This window comes from Pygocentrus nattereri, chromosome 23 (genome assembly GCF_015220715.1).
Source record: "Pygocentrus nattereri isolate fPygNat1 chromosome 23, fPygNat1.pri, whole genome shotgun sequence".
NCBI lineage: Eukaryota > Metazoa > Chordata > Actinopteri > Characiformes > Serrasalmidae > Pygocentrus > Pygocentrus nattereri.
The window spans coordinates 28,959,287-28,977,096 of NC_051233.1; the positions used below are offsets into that span (position 1 = coordinate 28,959,287).

The 17,810-nt window shown below is 40.8% G+C and overlaps 1 protein-coding gene across 1 annotated transcript in view; it reads right to left on the reverse strand.

Moving 5' to 3' along the window:
* The window catches only part of LOC108437020, a 59,536-nt gene extending 41,933 nt beyond the window's left edge, over positions 1–17,603 (reverse strand). The window contains 5 exon segments of the mRNA XM_037533705.1: positions 6,313–6,579; positions 7,371–8,063; positions 11,646–12,350; positions 15,778–16,073; positions 17,532–17,603. Of these exon segments, the coding sequence (XP_037389602.1) occupies positions 6,313–6,579; positions 7,371–8,063; positions 11,646–12,350; positions 15,778–15,820 (1,708 nt within the window). The 5' untranslated portion in view covers positions 15,821–16,073; positions 17,532–17,603.
* Positions 17,604–17,810: the final 207 nt, after the last annotated feature.

Sequence of the window (17,810 nt, forward strand, 5' to 3'; positions counted from 1 at the left end):
CCGTTCCTGTCTTCCTTTGTTTCTGTCCCAGTTTCTGTACCCATTTCCATTCCTGTGTCTGTCTTGGTTCCTGTTCCCCTGTCTTTTGCATGGTCTGTCTTGCGTTCTTGTTTCCCTTGTCCAGTTTCTCTCGTTCAGCGTCGTTTTGTGTTGTGCCTCCTCGTCCTCCCTCCGTTTTTCGTCCTTGTTTTGTTTCGTCAGTACCTGTGTCTGGTGTTATGTCTCCATCTGTGTCTGTTCCTGTTTCGCATTCTTCGTCTGTGTCTGTTTCTGCCTCTCGTTGTTCTGCCTCTCTGCCTGTTTCTGCCTCTGTGCCCGTTTCTGCCTCTGCTTATGAGTCTGTGCCCGTGGTTTCGGTTGTGTTCTCTTGCTCCTGTGTCTGTACCTGTCCCTGTGCAGTTTGTTTCTGTTTTTGGATTTCTTGTGTTTGTGTTTCATTCTGTTTTTGGTTGGCACGCCTCAGTGTGCGTGCCTTTGGGGGGGTACTGTCACGATTGGCCCCTTCCAGTCCTGTCCATGTGTTCGTGTTTTGGTTTACCATGTGAGTTTTTGTTTTGGCTTTGTAACTCCGCTCCTGATTGTTTTCACCTGTCTCTCGTTGCCCCTGTGTATTTAAGCCCTGTATTTGCCCTTTGTTTTCGCTGGTCGTTGTGTGCTCATCGTGTTGGTGTTTGCCGTATCCAGTTGTTTGCCATGTCGGAGACTCAATCTGTTCATGTTGGCTATATGACCCTGGACCATTACAACCCTGATTCCGGATTTGCCCTCAATAAAAGTCGCTTACCTCCGCACATGCGTCCGCTACCTTGCTCCCCGTTAGACAGCCAATCCTTAAAAGTGGGCACAGTTTCTGATTTCCACAGTCTTAAGATCAGCTTCTTAGCAATTATGACTCCATACATAAGGGTCTTCTGTACAGAGAGGCTTTGGTTCAGTAGGGACAGGGAATATCCAAACAGTGCTATGTTGGGATCAGGTTTAAATTCAGTGTCATACATTTCAGAAAACCACTTGAATATTTCATCCCAAAAATTATACAGATTTGGACATGTCCAGAAAAGGTCGGCAAGATAGCCCTCAGCAGACTTGCATCAATCACATAAGGAAGAAACAGTAGGGTAGAGTCTATGTAACTTAGTTTTTGAATAATGAAGCCTATGCGTTACCTTAAATTGAACCGTTAAATTGAATTAACTGATGTCTGACATTCACAGAGCAGGACTGAATTCTTCTGAGACTCTCGCTCAAAACAGTATCATTAATCTGTATCGCCAATTCCTCCTCCCATGCCATCTTAAAAGATTGTGTCAGAATTAGTGTGTTCAGTAAATATCTTTAAAAAATTGGAAATCAAATGTTTGGTCTGGTGGGCCCAACAAAAGCAAATAGCACCTTTTTTCCTCAGGGATATGCTCAAAATTTTATATAATCTGGCGGACATAGTTCCTGATTTGTAAGTACCTAAAAAATAATGTTGATGGAATAGAGAAACTTTCTTTTAATTGGGTGAAAACAGCAAACTGTTTGTTAATGTATAAATCTTTTATTGCAACAATGCCTTTTGCCTCCAGCTATCAAATGGTGCATCTGAGAAAGATGTAGGAAATGCATGATTATGGTAAACTGGAGCATGGGTGGTGGTGTCTAACAGTCCACAGTTCTTCCTATTTTGCTGCCAAATTTTCAAACTATGCAAAATTATTCTGTTATGCAGCTTTGTGTTTGTAGGCAGACCAGGTACTGAAAAAAGAGATGCTGGAAGTGAACTATTTATGACAGTTCTCTTTTCAATGGCAACCCAAGCAGGAGTATCTTTTGAAACCTCCATTGTATAGTCATCCTACCAATAGACTAGAGCCCTTAGATTTGCTGCCCAATAGTAGTGCAGAAAGCATGGTAAACCCAGCCCACCCCTCTCTCTTGGTTTATATAGTTGAGTTTTTCATATTCTATGAGCTTTGAAATTCCAAATAAAGGGAATGATTATGGAATCTAAAGTTTTTTGAAAAAGACTTTGTTAGAAAAATGGAGAGGTTTTGAAAGAGATATAAGATTCTTGGCAGGGTGAGCATTTTGACCGCATTAACACAGCCTATCATAGAGAGGGGGAGAGTGCACCACCTCTCTATGTCCTAAGCTCTTCTAACCTTACAAGAAAATTCAATTAGAAAATTAGCTGCAAGTTCTATGCAGGGGTACTGGAGAAGAGAGTCTGGCTTATAGTGGAACCATTCAGGAGGAGCAGTGTGGGTTCTTCACCCTTTCCAGGATTCTGGAGGGTTCATGGGAGTTTGCCCAACCAGTCCACTTTTGCTTTGTGAATTTGGAGAAGGCATTCGACTGTGTTCCCCGGGGTATTCTGTGGGAGGTGCTTTGGCAGTACAGGGTACATGGCTCTTTGCTACGAGCCATTCAGGCCCTGTACAAACAAAGCAGGAGTTTGGTTCGGCAGGCCGACAGTAAGTCAGAATCGTTCCCAGTGAGAGTTGGACTCCGTCAGGGCTGCCCTTTGTCACCGATTCTATTCATAATTTTTATGCATAGAATTTCTAGACGCAGTCAGGGTACGGAGGGTGTCTGGTTTGGTGACCTCAAGGTCACATCGCTGCTCTTTGCGGATGATGTGGTCCTATTGGGGACATCAGGCCGTGAACTTCAGCTTTCGCTGGATCGGTTTGCAGCAGAGTGTGAAGCGGCCGGGAGGAGAATCAGTACCTCCAAATCCGAGGCCATGGTTCTCAGGCAGAAAAGGGCGGAGAGCCCTCTCTCGGTCGGGGATAAGCTCTTGCCTCAAGTGGAGGAGTTTAAGTATCTCAGGGTCTTGTTCACAAGTGATGGTAAAAGGGAGCGGGAGATTGACAGGCGGATTGGTGCTGGGTCAGCATTGATGCGGGCTCTTTACCGGTCTATGATGGTAAAGAAAGAGCTGAGCCATAAGGCAAGGCTCTTGATTTACCAGTCGATCTACATTCCCACCCTCACCTATGGTTATGAGCTTTGGGTAATGACCGAAAGAATGAGATCGCAAATACAAGCGGCCGAAATTAGTTTCCTCCGCAGGGTGTCTGGACTCTCCCTTAGAGATAGGGTGAGACGTTCAGTCATCTGGGAGGGACTCGGAGTAGAGCCGCAGCTTCTCCATGTCAAGACGAGCCAGCTGAGGTGGTTTGAGCATCTGGTTAGGATGCCTTCTGGATTCAGATATGAAAAAATCTAAATTCTCGTGAAAACACCAAAATCAGCGTGGCGACTTTTCCTTACCGGTTTCTGTCTCTCTGTTGACATGAAGTAGTGATGTGTCGTTGGCGAACAACTCGGCTCTTTGAATCAGATCTTTTAGGTGGATTTTGGGAGCCGATCTGCATTGAAGAGCCGTTTTTTTTCGTAAATGAAGGTACATATGATGCACAAATTCCTCTTTACCAATATTATAGCGAGGTTCTTGGCCACTTTTTCCATGTTGGTCTCGTTAATTCCTCCGATTTTTTACTTGTATTTGATTTTTGACCTGCCTGATGGATTTAAGCTGTCTGTTTGCTCAAACTGTGTTCAGTGAAACTGGTATCATTGATTTTGTTTGTCTTTTTAATAACCACTATCTGGATTTTTTTTAAAGGTAGATTAAGGATTTACTGACAAGTGTTATTATATATTACAAACTTGGCTTTTGAGGGAAACTGCCACTGTATCAAGAGTGGTTGGGGGCTGAAAGAGTTGGTTCTTCATTTGTGAACACAGTAAAACAAGATCCTATTCCAACCTAGTCATCCCACTGCATTTACCCTTCATACATTCTGCTTTCCATCACTTTTCCACCGTTTCAGTGCCTTGTGAAAGAACATGTAGGACTTCACTCACGTGTGTAACTTAGTCCACTTTAGCCTTTGCAGTCCACCATCTGAACCAAAGCAAAGAGATAAAATATCACACAAAACAATCTGTGTTGCGGTCTTTAAAGAATGAACTGGGTATGAAAACAGCCTGATGTTCTTCAGAGATGATAGCTAACAAATACTGTTATCTGAGGCTGCACCTACTAAAGCAGCATCAAAACACTGAAGAGGAGCATAAAAGTAGGTAAAAGTAAAAAAGGTAAAAGTATTGATACTCGCATAAAATACTTAAGTAAAGTAAAAAGTACCTTCCCCAAAAAACTTAATTAGAAATACAAAAGAAGCAGGTGGAAAATCGACTATAAATATATATATAAGATACTATAAAAATCTAGTACTGTCGAAAATCTAGTACTGCAGTGAAACTTCTTAGTATTTATCAGCACAGGAACTGAAGCCTGTGCAGCTCTGTTCTTCTCCTTTTAGGATTTTTTTTGGTCTAAAATACAAAGCTCCAAACTTAGACATGTAACTAGTCACAAAGCAGTACAAACATTGCCAACATCAAAACATGAATTAAATACAAAAATAAACACAAAAAGGAATTAAGTATGGCTAAAATGTAGTACGATAAAAAGATTCGTTTACTCACTATTAAACTTTAGAAGAAGTAAAAGTAATATGATTTAAAAATACTCAGGAGAGTAAAATCCTTCAATATTTTAGTGAAGTACATATACTTGAGTAAGGGTAACTAGTTACTAACCACCTCTGAAAAGGTTTATAAACACGAGTCATTAGCATGACATAAAAGGCCATTTTAGTTGGTGGCATTGAGTCACTTAGCCAGCTGTTTTTTTTTATTTTTTTTTATTTATTTTTTTTTAAACAATGTTTTGCCCCACCACTTTTGGAGGTGTGGCGCCACCCTTGATGAAGCTGATTATTGTTTCTTCAAAAACTACTACTTTAGGTTTTTTTTTAATTAACTGATATTGGTATCTTTAAGCTGGACACCAAGTTAAAGCTTTTTGTTTCTGTGTCATTGTAACGCAGCATGTTCATACACAATATTATGTAATATTTATGGAAATGTAAGGTAAATAAAAATCTCTGTCATCGATAACGTAGAACGAGTGCAGTCACTTTATAGGCACTAATACCAGAATAACTGAATACCAGACACTCAACTTCATCTCTAAGAACATGTATAAAACTTATGAAATTGACTGTAAATAAAATTTCATCACACCATTCTAAAAACATTTCTCACTATGTTACTAGTTTATTACGTTTTGAGTTTTGTGTTCTTTCTGTGTATGTGGCCTTAATCATACAAGAAAAAAACACTGATTTGCCATGAACATATAGAAAAAATAGAACTGAGTTACAGTATCTCACAAAAGTGAGTACATCCCTCACATTTCTACAAATAATTTATTTGATCTTTTCATGGGATGACACTATAGAAGTGAAACTCGGATATAACTAGTCAGTGTACAGCTTGTATAGCAGTACAGATTTACTGTCCTCTGAAAATACACAGCCAATAATGTCTAAAAAGCTGGCAACACAAGTGAGTCCACCTCACAGTGAACGTGCCCAACTGTGTTGTTGTCCGTGCCTGGTGTCATGTGACTTGTAGTCAAAGTGTATTCACTTTTGTGAGATACTGTATGTATGAACTTATACATGTGTTAGGTTATCCAAATACACTTGCTAGCCATATAAGACCCATATAAGAGTACAGCTTTTATATTTATATGGGTTTCCCCTTGGAAAACCATAAGGTACAGTGTAGACCATATGGGATTTGCTGTGAATGTGTCTCTCCTGTTGATTCTCTCTGGAATGTGTGGCTCCTTTTTACTGATTTACTGTACATTTTTGACCAAATTTTTTTCCCACGTGGATCCAGCAAACCTGTAAAAGGATGGCTGGCCCTGGATTCAAACTTAGGCATAAAGCACCAGAGCATTATGATGTCATGGACGAAGGGCTATGGGACAACCCAAACGCAGACCAAAGTATGGGCTCAAGAAAACAAGCAAACTTTTGCAAGGGTTTTTATTAAGTTTCCAGCATAGCTGTAGAACATCAGTCATCAAGGAGAACTCAAGACTGAGCACAGAACAAGCTGAGTGCTCTCCTTAAATAAGGCCAGGCACAGGCAATGCCAATTCTTAGTAAGCTAGGAGAGTCTGCTTGCCTCTTTCCTGTTCCCATTGTGACCTTAACAGAGGCCCCAAGCATAGACTGATGCCTTACAGCACCTGTTAACATCAGTTTAAATGAAAGATTTAATATATTTGTTGATAAATGAGCTCACTATGGAGCATCTCTTACTGTAGCAGCTGATGTAATGCTGCTAATGTTAATAAATGTAATAAATGCCACACCTGTTTAAAACATTACAAATACATTATTAGCTCTTTATTAGGTCTTTGGTGTGTTCAATAGGGTGAAGTCCACTAATGGCCTGCTGGTCTAGCCTCCAGATCTTCCACTAGGTAAGGTTGCTTCCTTTTAAGGATTCTATAGAATTCAGCTTTCACAGTTGCTCCTCCTGGGTTTAGCACTTCTATGTACAACATCCTCATTTGCTGCTGATGTGGACTTGCAGTTACAATGTTATTGTATATTTCCTGAGTCATTTTCCCCATCAGGTGGTCTGCAATCTCCTTTACTGAGGAAACTCTCTGAATGAGTTGTTCCATGTGTTTATCCACAAATTCAGCATCTGAACCTGAAATAAAGGAAAAAGAATCAGACAGGAACATTAAAGAGCTTGCTTACACCTTGAATTAACATGTTAGTGTGTCCTGATTGAATCTGGATAACTGACTGGATTGTAGTTTCCCCCATGTGAAAAGCAGAGTAGTGCATGCGTCATTTCTGTTTTACTTTTGTTTACTTTTTCCACCCCGTTATGGGTTATATGATATGATACGAGCCAAAAAGTTTGGCTTGGACATTTTCATAAGTCTGGAACTCCGTAGTGAGTGAGGCAACAAAGGATGGGTGATTTTTACACAGTTCAGTACACGGCAGACTCGCTCTGATAGTTTATGGTCTACCACTTCGTGGCTGAGTTGTTGTTACTGTACACTTCTAATTCATAACAGCACTTACAGTTGACCACAGCAGGTCCAGCGGGGCAGAAATTTCATAAACTGACTTTTGGCAAGTGGCATCCTATGATAGTGCCTTTAAACATCCTATGATGTTTGAAGTCAAAGAGCCACTATGACCCATTCTACTGCTAATCTTTGTCTTTAGAGATTGTATGAGCATTTGCTTGATTTTATACACCTTTAAGCAATGGCTGTGGCTGAAATCCCTGAACTCAACGATTTGGACTGTGGTGTCTGCAGACTTTTGGCCTTATAGTGTCACAGCATTTCCTCTAAAATGAAAACAGTGCACACTTTAAGGTCTGAGTTTCTTTCTCTGCATGCCATACATACTTCATTGAAGCATGATTTTTTTGTTTGTTACACACACACACACACACAAATATAGAATTTTTTTGCTTACTTGTAGTGGACTTGGATTTCCTCTTTCTCTGCTTGCGTGTTATCTGTCTGTTTGTTCTCAAATTTTCTGCTAGCCCACTCATCTCTGTAACATTTTTTCCCATTTCAGAATGGTATCCATTGTTTGCTGCCACCATCTCCTCTATCTTCTCCAGCAGCTCTGTGACCTGAGTTTTATCACTCTTGTTCTCATTGTTGAGAACATGATACCTGTTCCCACATTTCTCAACCAGACACTGGAGGGCATTCCCTTCACTCTCAATGTGCTGCTCTATGGATGTGTCTCCCAGACGGTCTCCACAGGCGAACAGCACTATAGTGTGATTCCAGACTGTATCAGCTAGAAGTTCCAGGTGTCCCTCTAATGCTTTTCTCTGTTTTGTTTTTAACTTAGAGTCCACACGTATGACCAGTAGCAGACAGTGAGGTCCTGGAGGACACAGAGACACACTGAGCACAATCTCCTGTTTAATTTGCTCATCACTGTCTTCAACACGTACATTCCTCCACCATCCTGGAGCTTCAACCACAGTGATGTGTCTCCCTGCTACCTCTCTCTGTCTCTTCACACACTGAGCAGTTCTCTTTAACTCAAACTTTACTCTGTTCAGGATGGTGTTTCCTGACGAACTTTTCCCAGAATATCTGTATCCCAGCAGCACAATCCTCAGCTCCGAGAGACGATGTTTGTCACCTGAAGGAGAAGAAAACTGCATCACCACAAAAAATAATATGATGAACTTAATCTGCATTATCAACCACACAGAACAATTAGGCTGTGTTCAGACTGCAGGCAAATCAGATTTGTTTCTCAAATCAGGTTTTTTGAGATGATTGTTCACACTGTTATTTGCAAATGATGAGATCGGATTTGTGCGTCCAGATCTCGCCAGCCTGTCTTCTTGGGTTGTTGGGGTAACACCATAGGCATCAGCAGCTACATAGCTATGTTGATGTTTCTTGCATGGCAAGTAACACAAGACACTTTGAAATCTGACTTGAGTGGCCACACTGAGGTACATCTGATTGGAATCGCATTTCAAACCACTTCCAAATGTAGTTTGGATCTGATCTGGAAAAAAAATCTGATGTCACGTGTAGAGATGAACCGGTTACCGGTTTCAGGGTAAACCACGGTAAAAACGTTTCAACTTTAAAGTATCGTTAAAAACACGGTCGATTACTGCAGTGTGAAAAACTCGCTGTACAGAGTCAAACAAAGGCAGAATCTTTCTCTCAGAGGCAGCTCTGTGTGTACGTGTAGACGGGAAGGGGGAGAGGGAGAGGGAGAAAAGGGAGAACATGGCAGAATGTAGTGATAGAGATGCAGAGATATTTCAGCCTTCTAAGATAAGATAGACTTTTATTATCCCACTGGGGGAAATTTGCATAGTTACAGCAGAACACGCAGTAAGTAGACAAAGATGTGCATCATACAAAATATAAAATATAAGATATACTATAGAAATAAATCAATAAACAAGGCGTCTGTTAGCAGAAAAATATAAAAAATAAAAATAGAATTAAGAACTATATAATTTAATTAACTATACAAATGTACAGTTTACACATGCAGTTGTATGGATATTGCACATTTCTGAGCAGGTAATGACTGGATATCGCCCTGAAATTGTAGATATTGCACAGAACTTGCGTATGTATTGCACTTGTACCATTCTATCAGCATCAGATATTGCACATTAATTAGAGGTAGGATAAGATACAGGTTTATGTTGTGTGTTCGTGATAGAGTGCACTATGATAGAGTGATGTGTGAATCCCTAGTGTGTTTATGGCGGAGAGTGTCTGAGTCTCTGCTTGGGGAGGTTTTGGTTGTAAGAAGACCAAGTCTGACGTTTGGTCATATTTTGGGTTTTATAAGAATGCAGAAGGAAAGTTAATTGAAGATGACCACCCTGTCTGCACAACATGCCGAAAAAAAATAGCGGCGAAAGGGGGTGAATGTAACCCAGTTAAAATAAATACACGATTAAAAGTGTATTTTTGATGAAATTCCACCAAATCCTGATACATGGCTGCAGTATTTACTGTTCTGATGAGTTTAGAATCACTGTAGTTTAAAAGGTGTACTGTCTCTTTAAGAGGTAGCTATACCAATGCTATCTCACGGTTTCGCGAACTGAGAGGAGGTCGGTACTGTTCATGTTCCTCACTAAAAAGTGTTTTATGAAGTCTAAAACGATTCTAATACAGTGTTGTGTTGTTAAAAGGGTTTATAAAACTGTATTGAGCTAGTATTAAATTATCTAAGTGAAAGTAGCTGGAGGAAAGTGTTATTTTCTGAGTTTGTGTCAGTCATGTGCATTCCATATGCATGCTCTACTAGGGATCTATAGGCCAGCATGCATCCTGCTGTACGAGTGTGTCAGTTCGATCCCCTTGGCTGACAGTCCATGACTGAAGTGCCCTTGAGCAAGGCACCTATCCCCCAACTGCTCCCCAGGCGCAGTGGATAGGGCTGCCCACTGCTCTGGGCAAGTGTGCTCACTGGCCCCTAGTGTGCATGTATGTGGGTGTTTCACTGCACGGATGGGTTAAATGCAGAGGTCTAATTCCACAGTGTGCAAAACACAGAGACAAAAAGTGTTAAAGACGAACGAAAGAGTCACCTTTGCGACCACCAATCACTACTTTTAAGAGAATGCAAGGAAAGTCAACTTTAACAAAGAAGTCTGTGGGGACTTCGAAATAGAAGAAATGTCATGGGTTGTGTGGCTTAACTTATTCTTATGGTTCGCTAATAATATATATGTTCTGTGGAGCAGTGTCTTCAAAATGAGCTCTGAGTTAACAGTCACACGAGCTCTGGAACAAGACACTGCGAAAGTTCAATCTGCACAGCTCCCCTTTCTCATCTCGCCTGCAGCGTTTACTTTCTGAGAAGAGAATAACCGTCTCAAATCACTCAATGCCTCCTACATAGTTCAAACAAACACAATCATCATGAACAAGCAGTTGAGTTTTAAATAGGGAATTTATAACCTGTTGTTGATGTTGATTTTAGATGACTTAGTCGAACATTTCATGCACTCTTTGGGTGAAGGATTTGCTATTTCATGTTCCACGAAGTGCACTACATAGGGAAGATGGTGTGCTTTGAGACGGGACCTTGCACGAATAAACGCTGTGTGCTGCTTTTAGGAAAAGCAGAGTTTCAGAGATTAAACTTCTGCCACAGCTCAGATGCATGTTAGTTTAAAGTTATGTTTCCGTTTTAAAATGCTTTTAGTCTCTCCTCGGAGATCATTACTCAAACCGGACAAAGTTAATATGCAAACGTTTTTGCATTTCAATCTCAAGTGAGGAAAGATGCACGCATGCAGGACGTGTTAGGCCAGCACCACCAAGTTGCTTTTATATGCACATTTGATTTATTTAAGGTTTTGTTAATTTAAGCCTCCAGTAAGGAACATTTTCTGCACAGAAAGTGTTAGCTCAATGTTATTGCACTATTGCAGTATATATATATATATATATATACACAAAGTTCATATTGCCGCCAAATCTAGCTGTGTTAATATAAAAGTTGGTGAGACAAGCTTCAGTTTGTGTATTAGCATTTATACAGCTACAGCACAGCAGAGGGAGGAGGAGTCTCACAACTTTTTCCTCCATCAAAATGTTAAAAACTCATACCCCACCTGACATGGTGGAGGAACAAATGCAGGTTCTTACATACACACACACACACACACACACACGTCTGTACTCACAAATGCTGTGTATATGAAGTAAAAGGCCTGAAGCCCTAGTAAAAAATAAGAAAGCAATGTTGTTAACCTACTCAGTAGACTTAACAACTAGCTACTAACAAGCTAAGACTTAACTAATATTAAGAGCTAGGCTTAAAATATGCTATCTACAGTTTAAGAAAACACTGGTATTATATGCTCACAGTAAAAGTCAGTGTTTTGACTTTAAGCATATAGCGTTTTGTTTTTCCTTGAACTATAGACTTTCTATTTTCTTTAATCTTAAAATATGTTAATAAAGATTCATTAGTCAATAATTTCTGTAAATTACTCAATAACTACTAGTAAACATACAAGTTATGCTTAAGAGAGAGATACTAAACTGTGGGGCCATATAGGGGTCCATAGGGCCTGAGGGCTTGAATACAATATTGTGATGATACCTTAAACCATGATAAAAAGCTGGGTAATTACCGTAATACAACTTTTACATAGACGCATAGGTAGCCAAAATTTGAGACGTGATTTATATTATTAACAAACAAAAGTTATAGTCTATTTACCCATTTTTGCTTGAATGTCCTTTCTCCGTTTCTGCACCTTCGTCGTCCTCTCTTTCGCTCTGTCTTCCTCTACTTTCCTCTTCTCTTCCACCTCCTCCAAAATCTCTCTGTCTAGTTCAAATTGACGTCCACTGTTTGCTGCCACCATCTCCTCTATCTTCTCCAGCAGCTCTTTGACCTGAGTGTCATCACTCCGGTTCTCATTGTTGAGAACATGATACCTGTTCCTACATTTCTCAACCAGCCACTGGAGGGCCCTCCCTTCACTCTCAACATGCTTCTCTATGGGTGTGTCTCCCAGAGAGTCTCCACAGGTGAACAGAACTATAGTGTGACTCCAGACGCTCTCAGTAAGGAGTTTCAGATGTTTCTGCAATGCTGTTCTGTCGTTCTCTGTAAACTGGATGCCCAAAGGTATGACCAACAGTACGGCATGAGGTCCTGGAGGACACTGAGACACACTGAGCACAATCTCCTGCTTACGAAACTCAGTGCTCTCTTCCACAAGACTATTAATCCACCATCCTGGAGCTTCAACCACAGTGATGCGTCTCCCTGCTACTTCTCCTTGTCTCTTCACACACTGAGCAGTTATCTGTGAGTCAAACTCCTCTCTGCCCAGGATGGTGTTTCCTGCTGAACTTTTCCCAGCTTCTAAACACCCAAGCAGCACAATCCTCAGCTCTGAGAGATGGTTTGTTTCACCTATGAGAGGGGGCAATGCTTAGTTACGAAAAAACTCAATTCAATTCAAGGTTTTTTCAAGACCATAATGTTTTCTGCATTTGATAAAAAGATGCTTGATATGGCACTTTCACAAAATGTCATGACAACAGAAAAAAGCACAAAAAGATCAAGTTTATTCACCCTCAACTGTGCACATGCTCACATCGCTAATACGAAATTCAATGTATTTTACCACAACATTTAACAACATACAAAACTAAACACTGCATTTTGTGCTGGCCAAAGAAATCCTTTCTGTTAAACACTCCAAGTATTCTCAATATTGGTGCCCCGTCATCTCTCTTGTATGGGTGCAGACCTTCAGTCACCATGGTCTGTTCTATACTGGGGAGCCAACAGTCTCTCATGCATATCCTGTAAGCTGTTGGAGTCTGAGAGTCCACATTCCTGTTAAGGCTAGGACTGTATGTCACAGACACCATATGTTTTGTACAGCTTGTCCAGTGTATATATACACCTTTGTGTGCATTGGTCACATGTGGAAGAGCTTAGAGTTTGGGCTGCTAAACTCCATGCATGTAACTGTGAATTAAAATGGACTAAAACTTAAACCTATGTCTGAGTTTCTTTTACAGTTTCACTACTGACGTAAACAGTTTACAACCATTTAAGATTTTTGTTTGAGGACAAATTCTATATTAAACTCTATAGGCTGAGCTTTGTCCCAGTGTGCCATATGCTGCACTGTCTTACATCCCTGGTGAATCCAGACCTTATCTAAACTAAGTTTGCAAAGTCATTTGTATTGTCCTCCTGTTACATCACAGATTATACATATCAGTTGCCATTTTGCTCTGCTTTTTCATATTTATACTGCTGTTATAACAGCAATATTTACTATGTAATATGTATTAAATTATAGCTACTATTAAATGTAAAAGTAATTTGGATCTTATACATTATGGATTAGTAAAAAAAAACGTAAGTAGTAATTTGTAAGGGGCATGAATAAGGTTCAGTATAATAGTCACATGTTAAAAATACATGACTAGAGACCAGCTTCTCAGCCAGTGTGCTATGGCAACCTCAGGCAGTGCCCCCTCGTGGTTGCGCCTGTCTGGCTGGGAGACCCAGAAGCACACTGCAGTTTCACTTCTTGTTAGCATTTATTTATATAACAAGTTTCTATTGTTTTATATGCGGTGACAGGCAGCACAGTCCACTATAAGTAGCATAACGACACTACATTTATTTACACTGAAAACAGTACTGGTGACAGCTTTTTAAAACCCAAGACGCTGCCAGACATGAACTCCAGTGTCCCTTCTTATTACCTTCGTGGGTTAATGTTGATGACAACTCATCAGAAAAAATATTACAGTGATGGTGGTGAATATTGAGGAGACAGAGCTGAACGTGTTTCTGTTTTATAGAAGGAATAACATTAGTGCGCTCGGCTAAAGTGTTTAGGAACCTGAAACTGCAGAGCAGCGATAAACAGCACGAAGCGCTGACACAATGTTACTAACTTTAAATTTGTCGTGCTTTAGTTTTGTTTGACTTTTTAAAATCAGTAACGGTAGCTAATGTTAGCTGTCTCACTAACCAACTTAATTTGATCACTTGTTTACACTTCAGCTGGTGCGTATGATAGGTTAACTAATTGAGTAAGTTACGATTTCCTAAGTTGAGATAAAAAAAAAAGCTGCTCTAAGATTAGCTACTTAAATTAAGATCAGACTTTCTTCTGTAATATGAATTTATGAAAAAAATATCTTTACCCGTGAGGTCTTAAGCTTAAAAAAAAAAGATGACGTTTCTGTAACATGGCACCTGATTTGTATTCTATTCTGAACAAGCGTCTCTCTTCTGATGTTCTCTTTTCTCATTCTCAGCCCCACTTTATCCCTCACTCTCTTCACTCCAGACTTTCCTTACAAATTCCATCCCTCTACCTTCATTCTACCCCCATTCATTTACCCAATTCCTCCCCTTCGTCACATCCCTTCCCATTCATCCCACTCTATCCTTAATCATCACACACCTCTTCCCATCCTCTTTCCATCCATCCCATCCTCTCTTCCACCATCCTACTACCCCATTCCAAGTCTTCCAACTCCTCAGCTGGCATATTTGATCTCGCCACAGACAAGGAATTTGTCTTGGTGACTGCACACATGTATGAGTGTACACCCAACTTGTCATGCTTGCTCCAGTGACTCCTGGTCTGCACCTGCAGAACCTCAGAGATCCTTCCCTTCCAGCACAATTGATGCTACTCGCCCACTTCATTGCTCAACACTGACTCTTCCATCTTCCTATAAGTTTAATTTCTATATTTCCATTTCCCTTCCTTCCAAATCCTGCATGGGGATGTTTCTAACATGAATACAGATGCTGCTTAATATTCTATTGTGAACAACAGTGTCTCTCTTCTGATGTTCTCCTTTCTAATCCTCAGCCCCTCTTCATCCATTACAGCCTTTACTTATTAATTCCACCCCCTCTACCTTCATTCTACCCCTAACTAATTTGACCATCCCCTTCATTTTTTTTTTAATTTACATAATTTACATATTTTATTTACATTAATTACATTTTTCTGTATTTTTTCATTTGTAAAGCACTTTGAATGACCGTTGTGTATGAAAGGTGCTATATAAATAAACTCGCCTTGCCTTGATCACATCCCTTCCCATTTATCCCACTCTATCTTTAATCATCACACACCCCTTCCCACCATAGTGCAACCTCACAAAGGTCTGTATTCTCTTACTCCTTAACATCTAAGTGAATTCATCATCTATTATGTGGTGCCTTCTTAGATCACAGGATGCTGGCTTTCTTATGAGTACCTAGAATTTTCAGAATTGCAGCAGCTGTGGAATAACCTTCCAGTGAGAGATTGGGATACAGGCACAGTCTCAGTTTCTGTAAGCTGAAAACCTACTTGTGTACTTCAGTTTTTGGTAATGCAGTTCTCTGTTGGATCTGGAGGTTAATGGACATAGAGAATTAAGGTAAACTCAGGTGTGGTCATCTGCCACTCTGAGACGCTCACTGAAGTTTGTTGACGGAAGAGTGGAAGGGTACGGATATCTCCGGAAGTCCTCATGTCTGTGTTTCTGTCTGGCTCTTCATTTCTAATTACACTGCGATACTCAGACCTGCTAAAGTCTCTGAAGGGGGCGAGGAGGGGCCTAAGTGATTCTGACCACGGCATTCTTCATATTCATACTTCAGAAACTGCTGATTACCTGGGATTGGTATGCATAACAGTCTCTAAGAAGTCTAGACTAGTCTAAGAAGAATCAAACAATTGCCTCCAAAGTGGATTCAGAAATGCTTGCACACAAAGCTTGTCATCTGTTGCACTCAGATTCTGACACAGATATACTACAAAATACAAAATGTATTTAAACTTTCAATAAACATGAAAACTTACACATTTTTAATCTAAAGTCTTCTCTCTGTTTCTGCTTATTCATCAGCCTCTCCACTTATCTCGTTTTCGGTGATCCTCCTCTCTCAAACCCACCGTGATATCTTTCAAAATAATGTCCACTGTATGTCGTCACTTTATTTTCTCCAGCAGCTCTGTGACCTGAGCGCCATCACTCCGGTTCTCATTGTTGAGAACATGATACCTGTTCCCACATTTCTCAACCAGCCGCTGGAGCTCCTTCCCTTCACTCTCAATGTCCAGCAGCACAATCCTCAGCTCTGAGTGATGGAAACAACCTGCATGACAAAAAGATACAGAAATTGTTGTTTATGGACGAAACAACAAAGTTATGCTGTGAATATTTTAATGAATATTGAACTGCTTCTTATGAAAATGAAATGACTCTTCACACGTCGGCTGGTCAGTCTGAGCCTGGTTTCACTCATCTCAGAGCTCGACTTCTGAAGTTCTACGCTTTAGAAAATAAAACCCTGGCGCGTAATATTGGCAGATTTTGGCGCGGAACATGACGTCATCTGAATTCACACATCCGGACTAACAAAGCGCGCCCGAGTTTATGGAGGTGCGTTCCTGCATTCCGGAGTTTTTAGCTTTAGTGCAGTATCTTCTCCACCCTAAATTCAACGTGTAGCTACCCCAATGACTCACTGTGAGTGTGTTTGTGTGTCTGTGAGTGAGTGTGTGTATGTCTGTGTGAGTGTGTGTCTGTGTGTGAGTGTGTGTCTGTGAGTGAGTGTGTGTGTCTGTGAGTGTGTGTCTGTGTGTCTGTGAGTGTGTGTGTGTCTGTGTGTTTGTGACTGTGTGTGTGTCTGTGCGTGTGTCTGTGAGTGTTTGTGTGTCTGTGTGTGTCTGTGAGTGTGTGTTTGTGTGTCTGTGAGTGTGTTTGTGTGTCTGTGTGACTGTGTGTGTCTGTGACTGTGTGTGTGTCTGTGAGTGTGTGTGTGTGTGTGTGTGTCTCCACACCACTCCCTGGAAGTTTCTTCCCGGATCATCAGGATCAGTGAAACGTGACTCTTTATTCTGTGTTTTTGATGTGATTTTATTATTAATTTGTGAAATAAAGCAGTTTCGTGATTTTCCAACAGAATCAAAATCGAGAACTGGCCCATTGCAGATTTTCAACACAGGGTTTTAAATTGGAAATCAAACGAACAGAAGGTCAACATCGCTTTCTAACGAAAACAAGGCGGATGAGCACAAAGTCCAGGGTGGCTTCTCTGAGCCTGACGCTGAAGCCGCTTCTCATTCCAACTTTCGCAGCAGCTACATTCAGGCACCAGGAGACGTGTGTACATGAATAGGAGTGTAATCCGGTGTAATCCGGTGTAATCTACAGCAGAGAGTCGGATTATTCGCCGAGTTTCCACCGAAACGGAGCTCGTAACGCAAAGTGAAACTGTGAGCACTTCCTGAAGGATCTGTTTTCACAACGCCAAATTTCGACCAACACCAAAAGCAAAACCACCTTTTTCGATTAGAAAGGTTTCCATCAGCACTTAAAAGGGAAACGCACACGAAGCAGGTCAGCTAACGTGTCGAGAACTGCGCCGTGTAAATATAAACACCATCACACGACAGCGGCTACTAACGCGCTACCGCCAACACGGTCACCTTAAATTGCAGGAACTCGGTCGGTTAAACATCTCGGTCTGTTAAACATCACGGGAACCGCATACTTTAAGACCCATACGCGAAAAAGTCTCGTTAAAATGCCCAAATCGACGTGCTTTTACCTGCTGACTGGCTTTCTGCAGTGACGACTCGGCGAACGAGTCGGATCTTTGAGTCGGCTCTTCTAGGTGACCGTTGGGAGCCGATTCTCATCGCAAAGCCGTTTTTTTATTCTCCGTGTTTGTCACACGCCCTATTCCTCTAATTAAGGGAAGGCTTCTTGGCTGTTTTTCACCATCGTCTCGCTACTTCTTTCAGTTTCTGACTTGTGTTTTATGACCTGCCTTTGTTTTCTGTTCAGGCTGCCTGGTGGATTTATTACCTGATGTCTTCTCGAAATT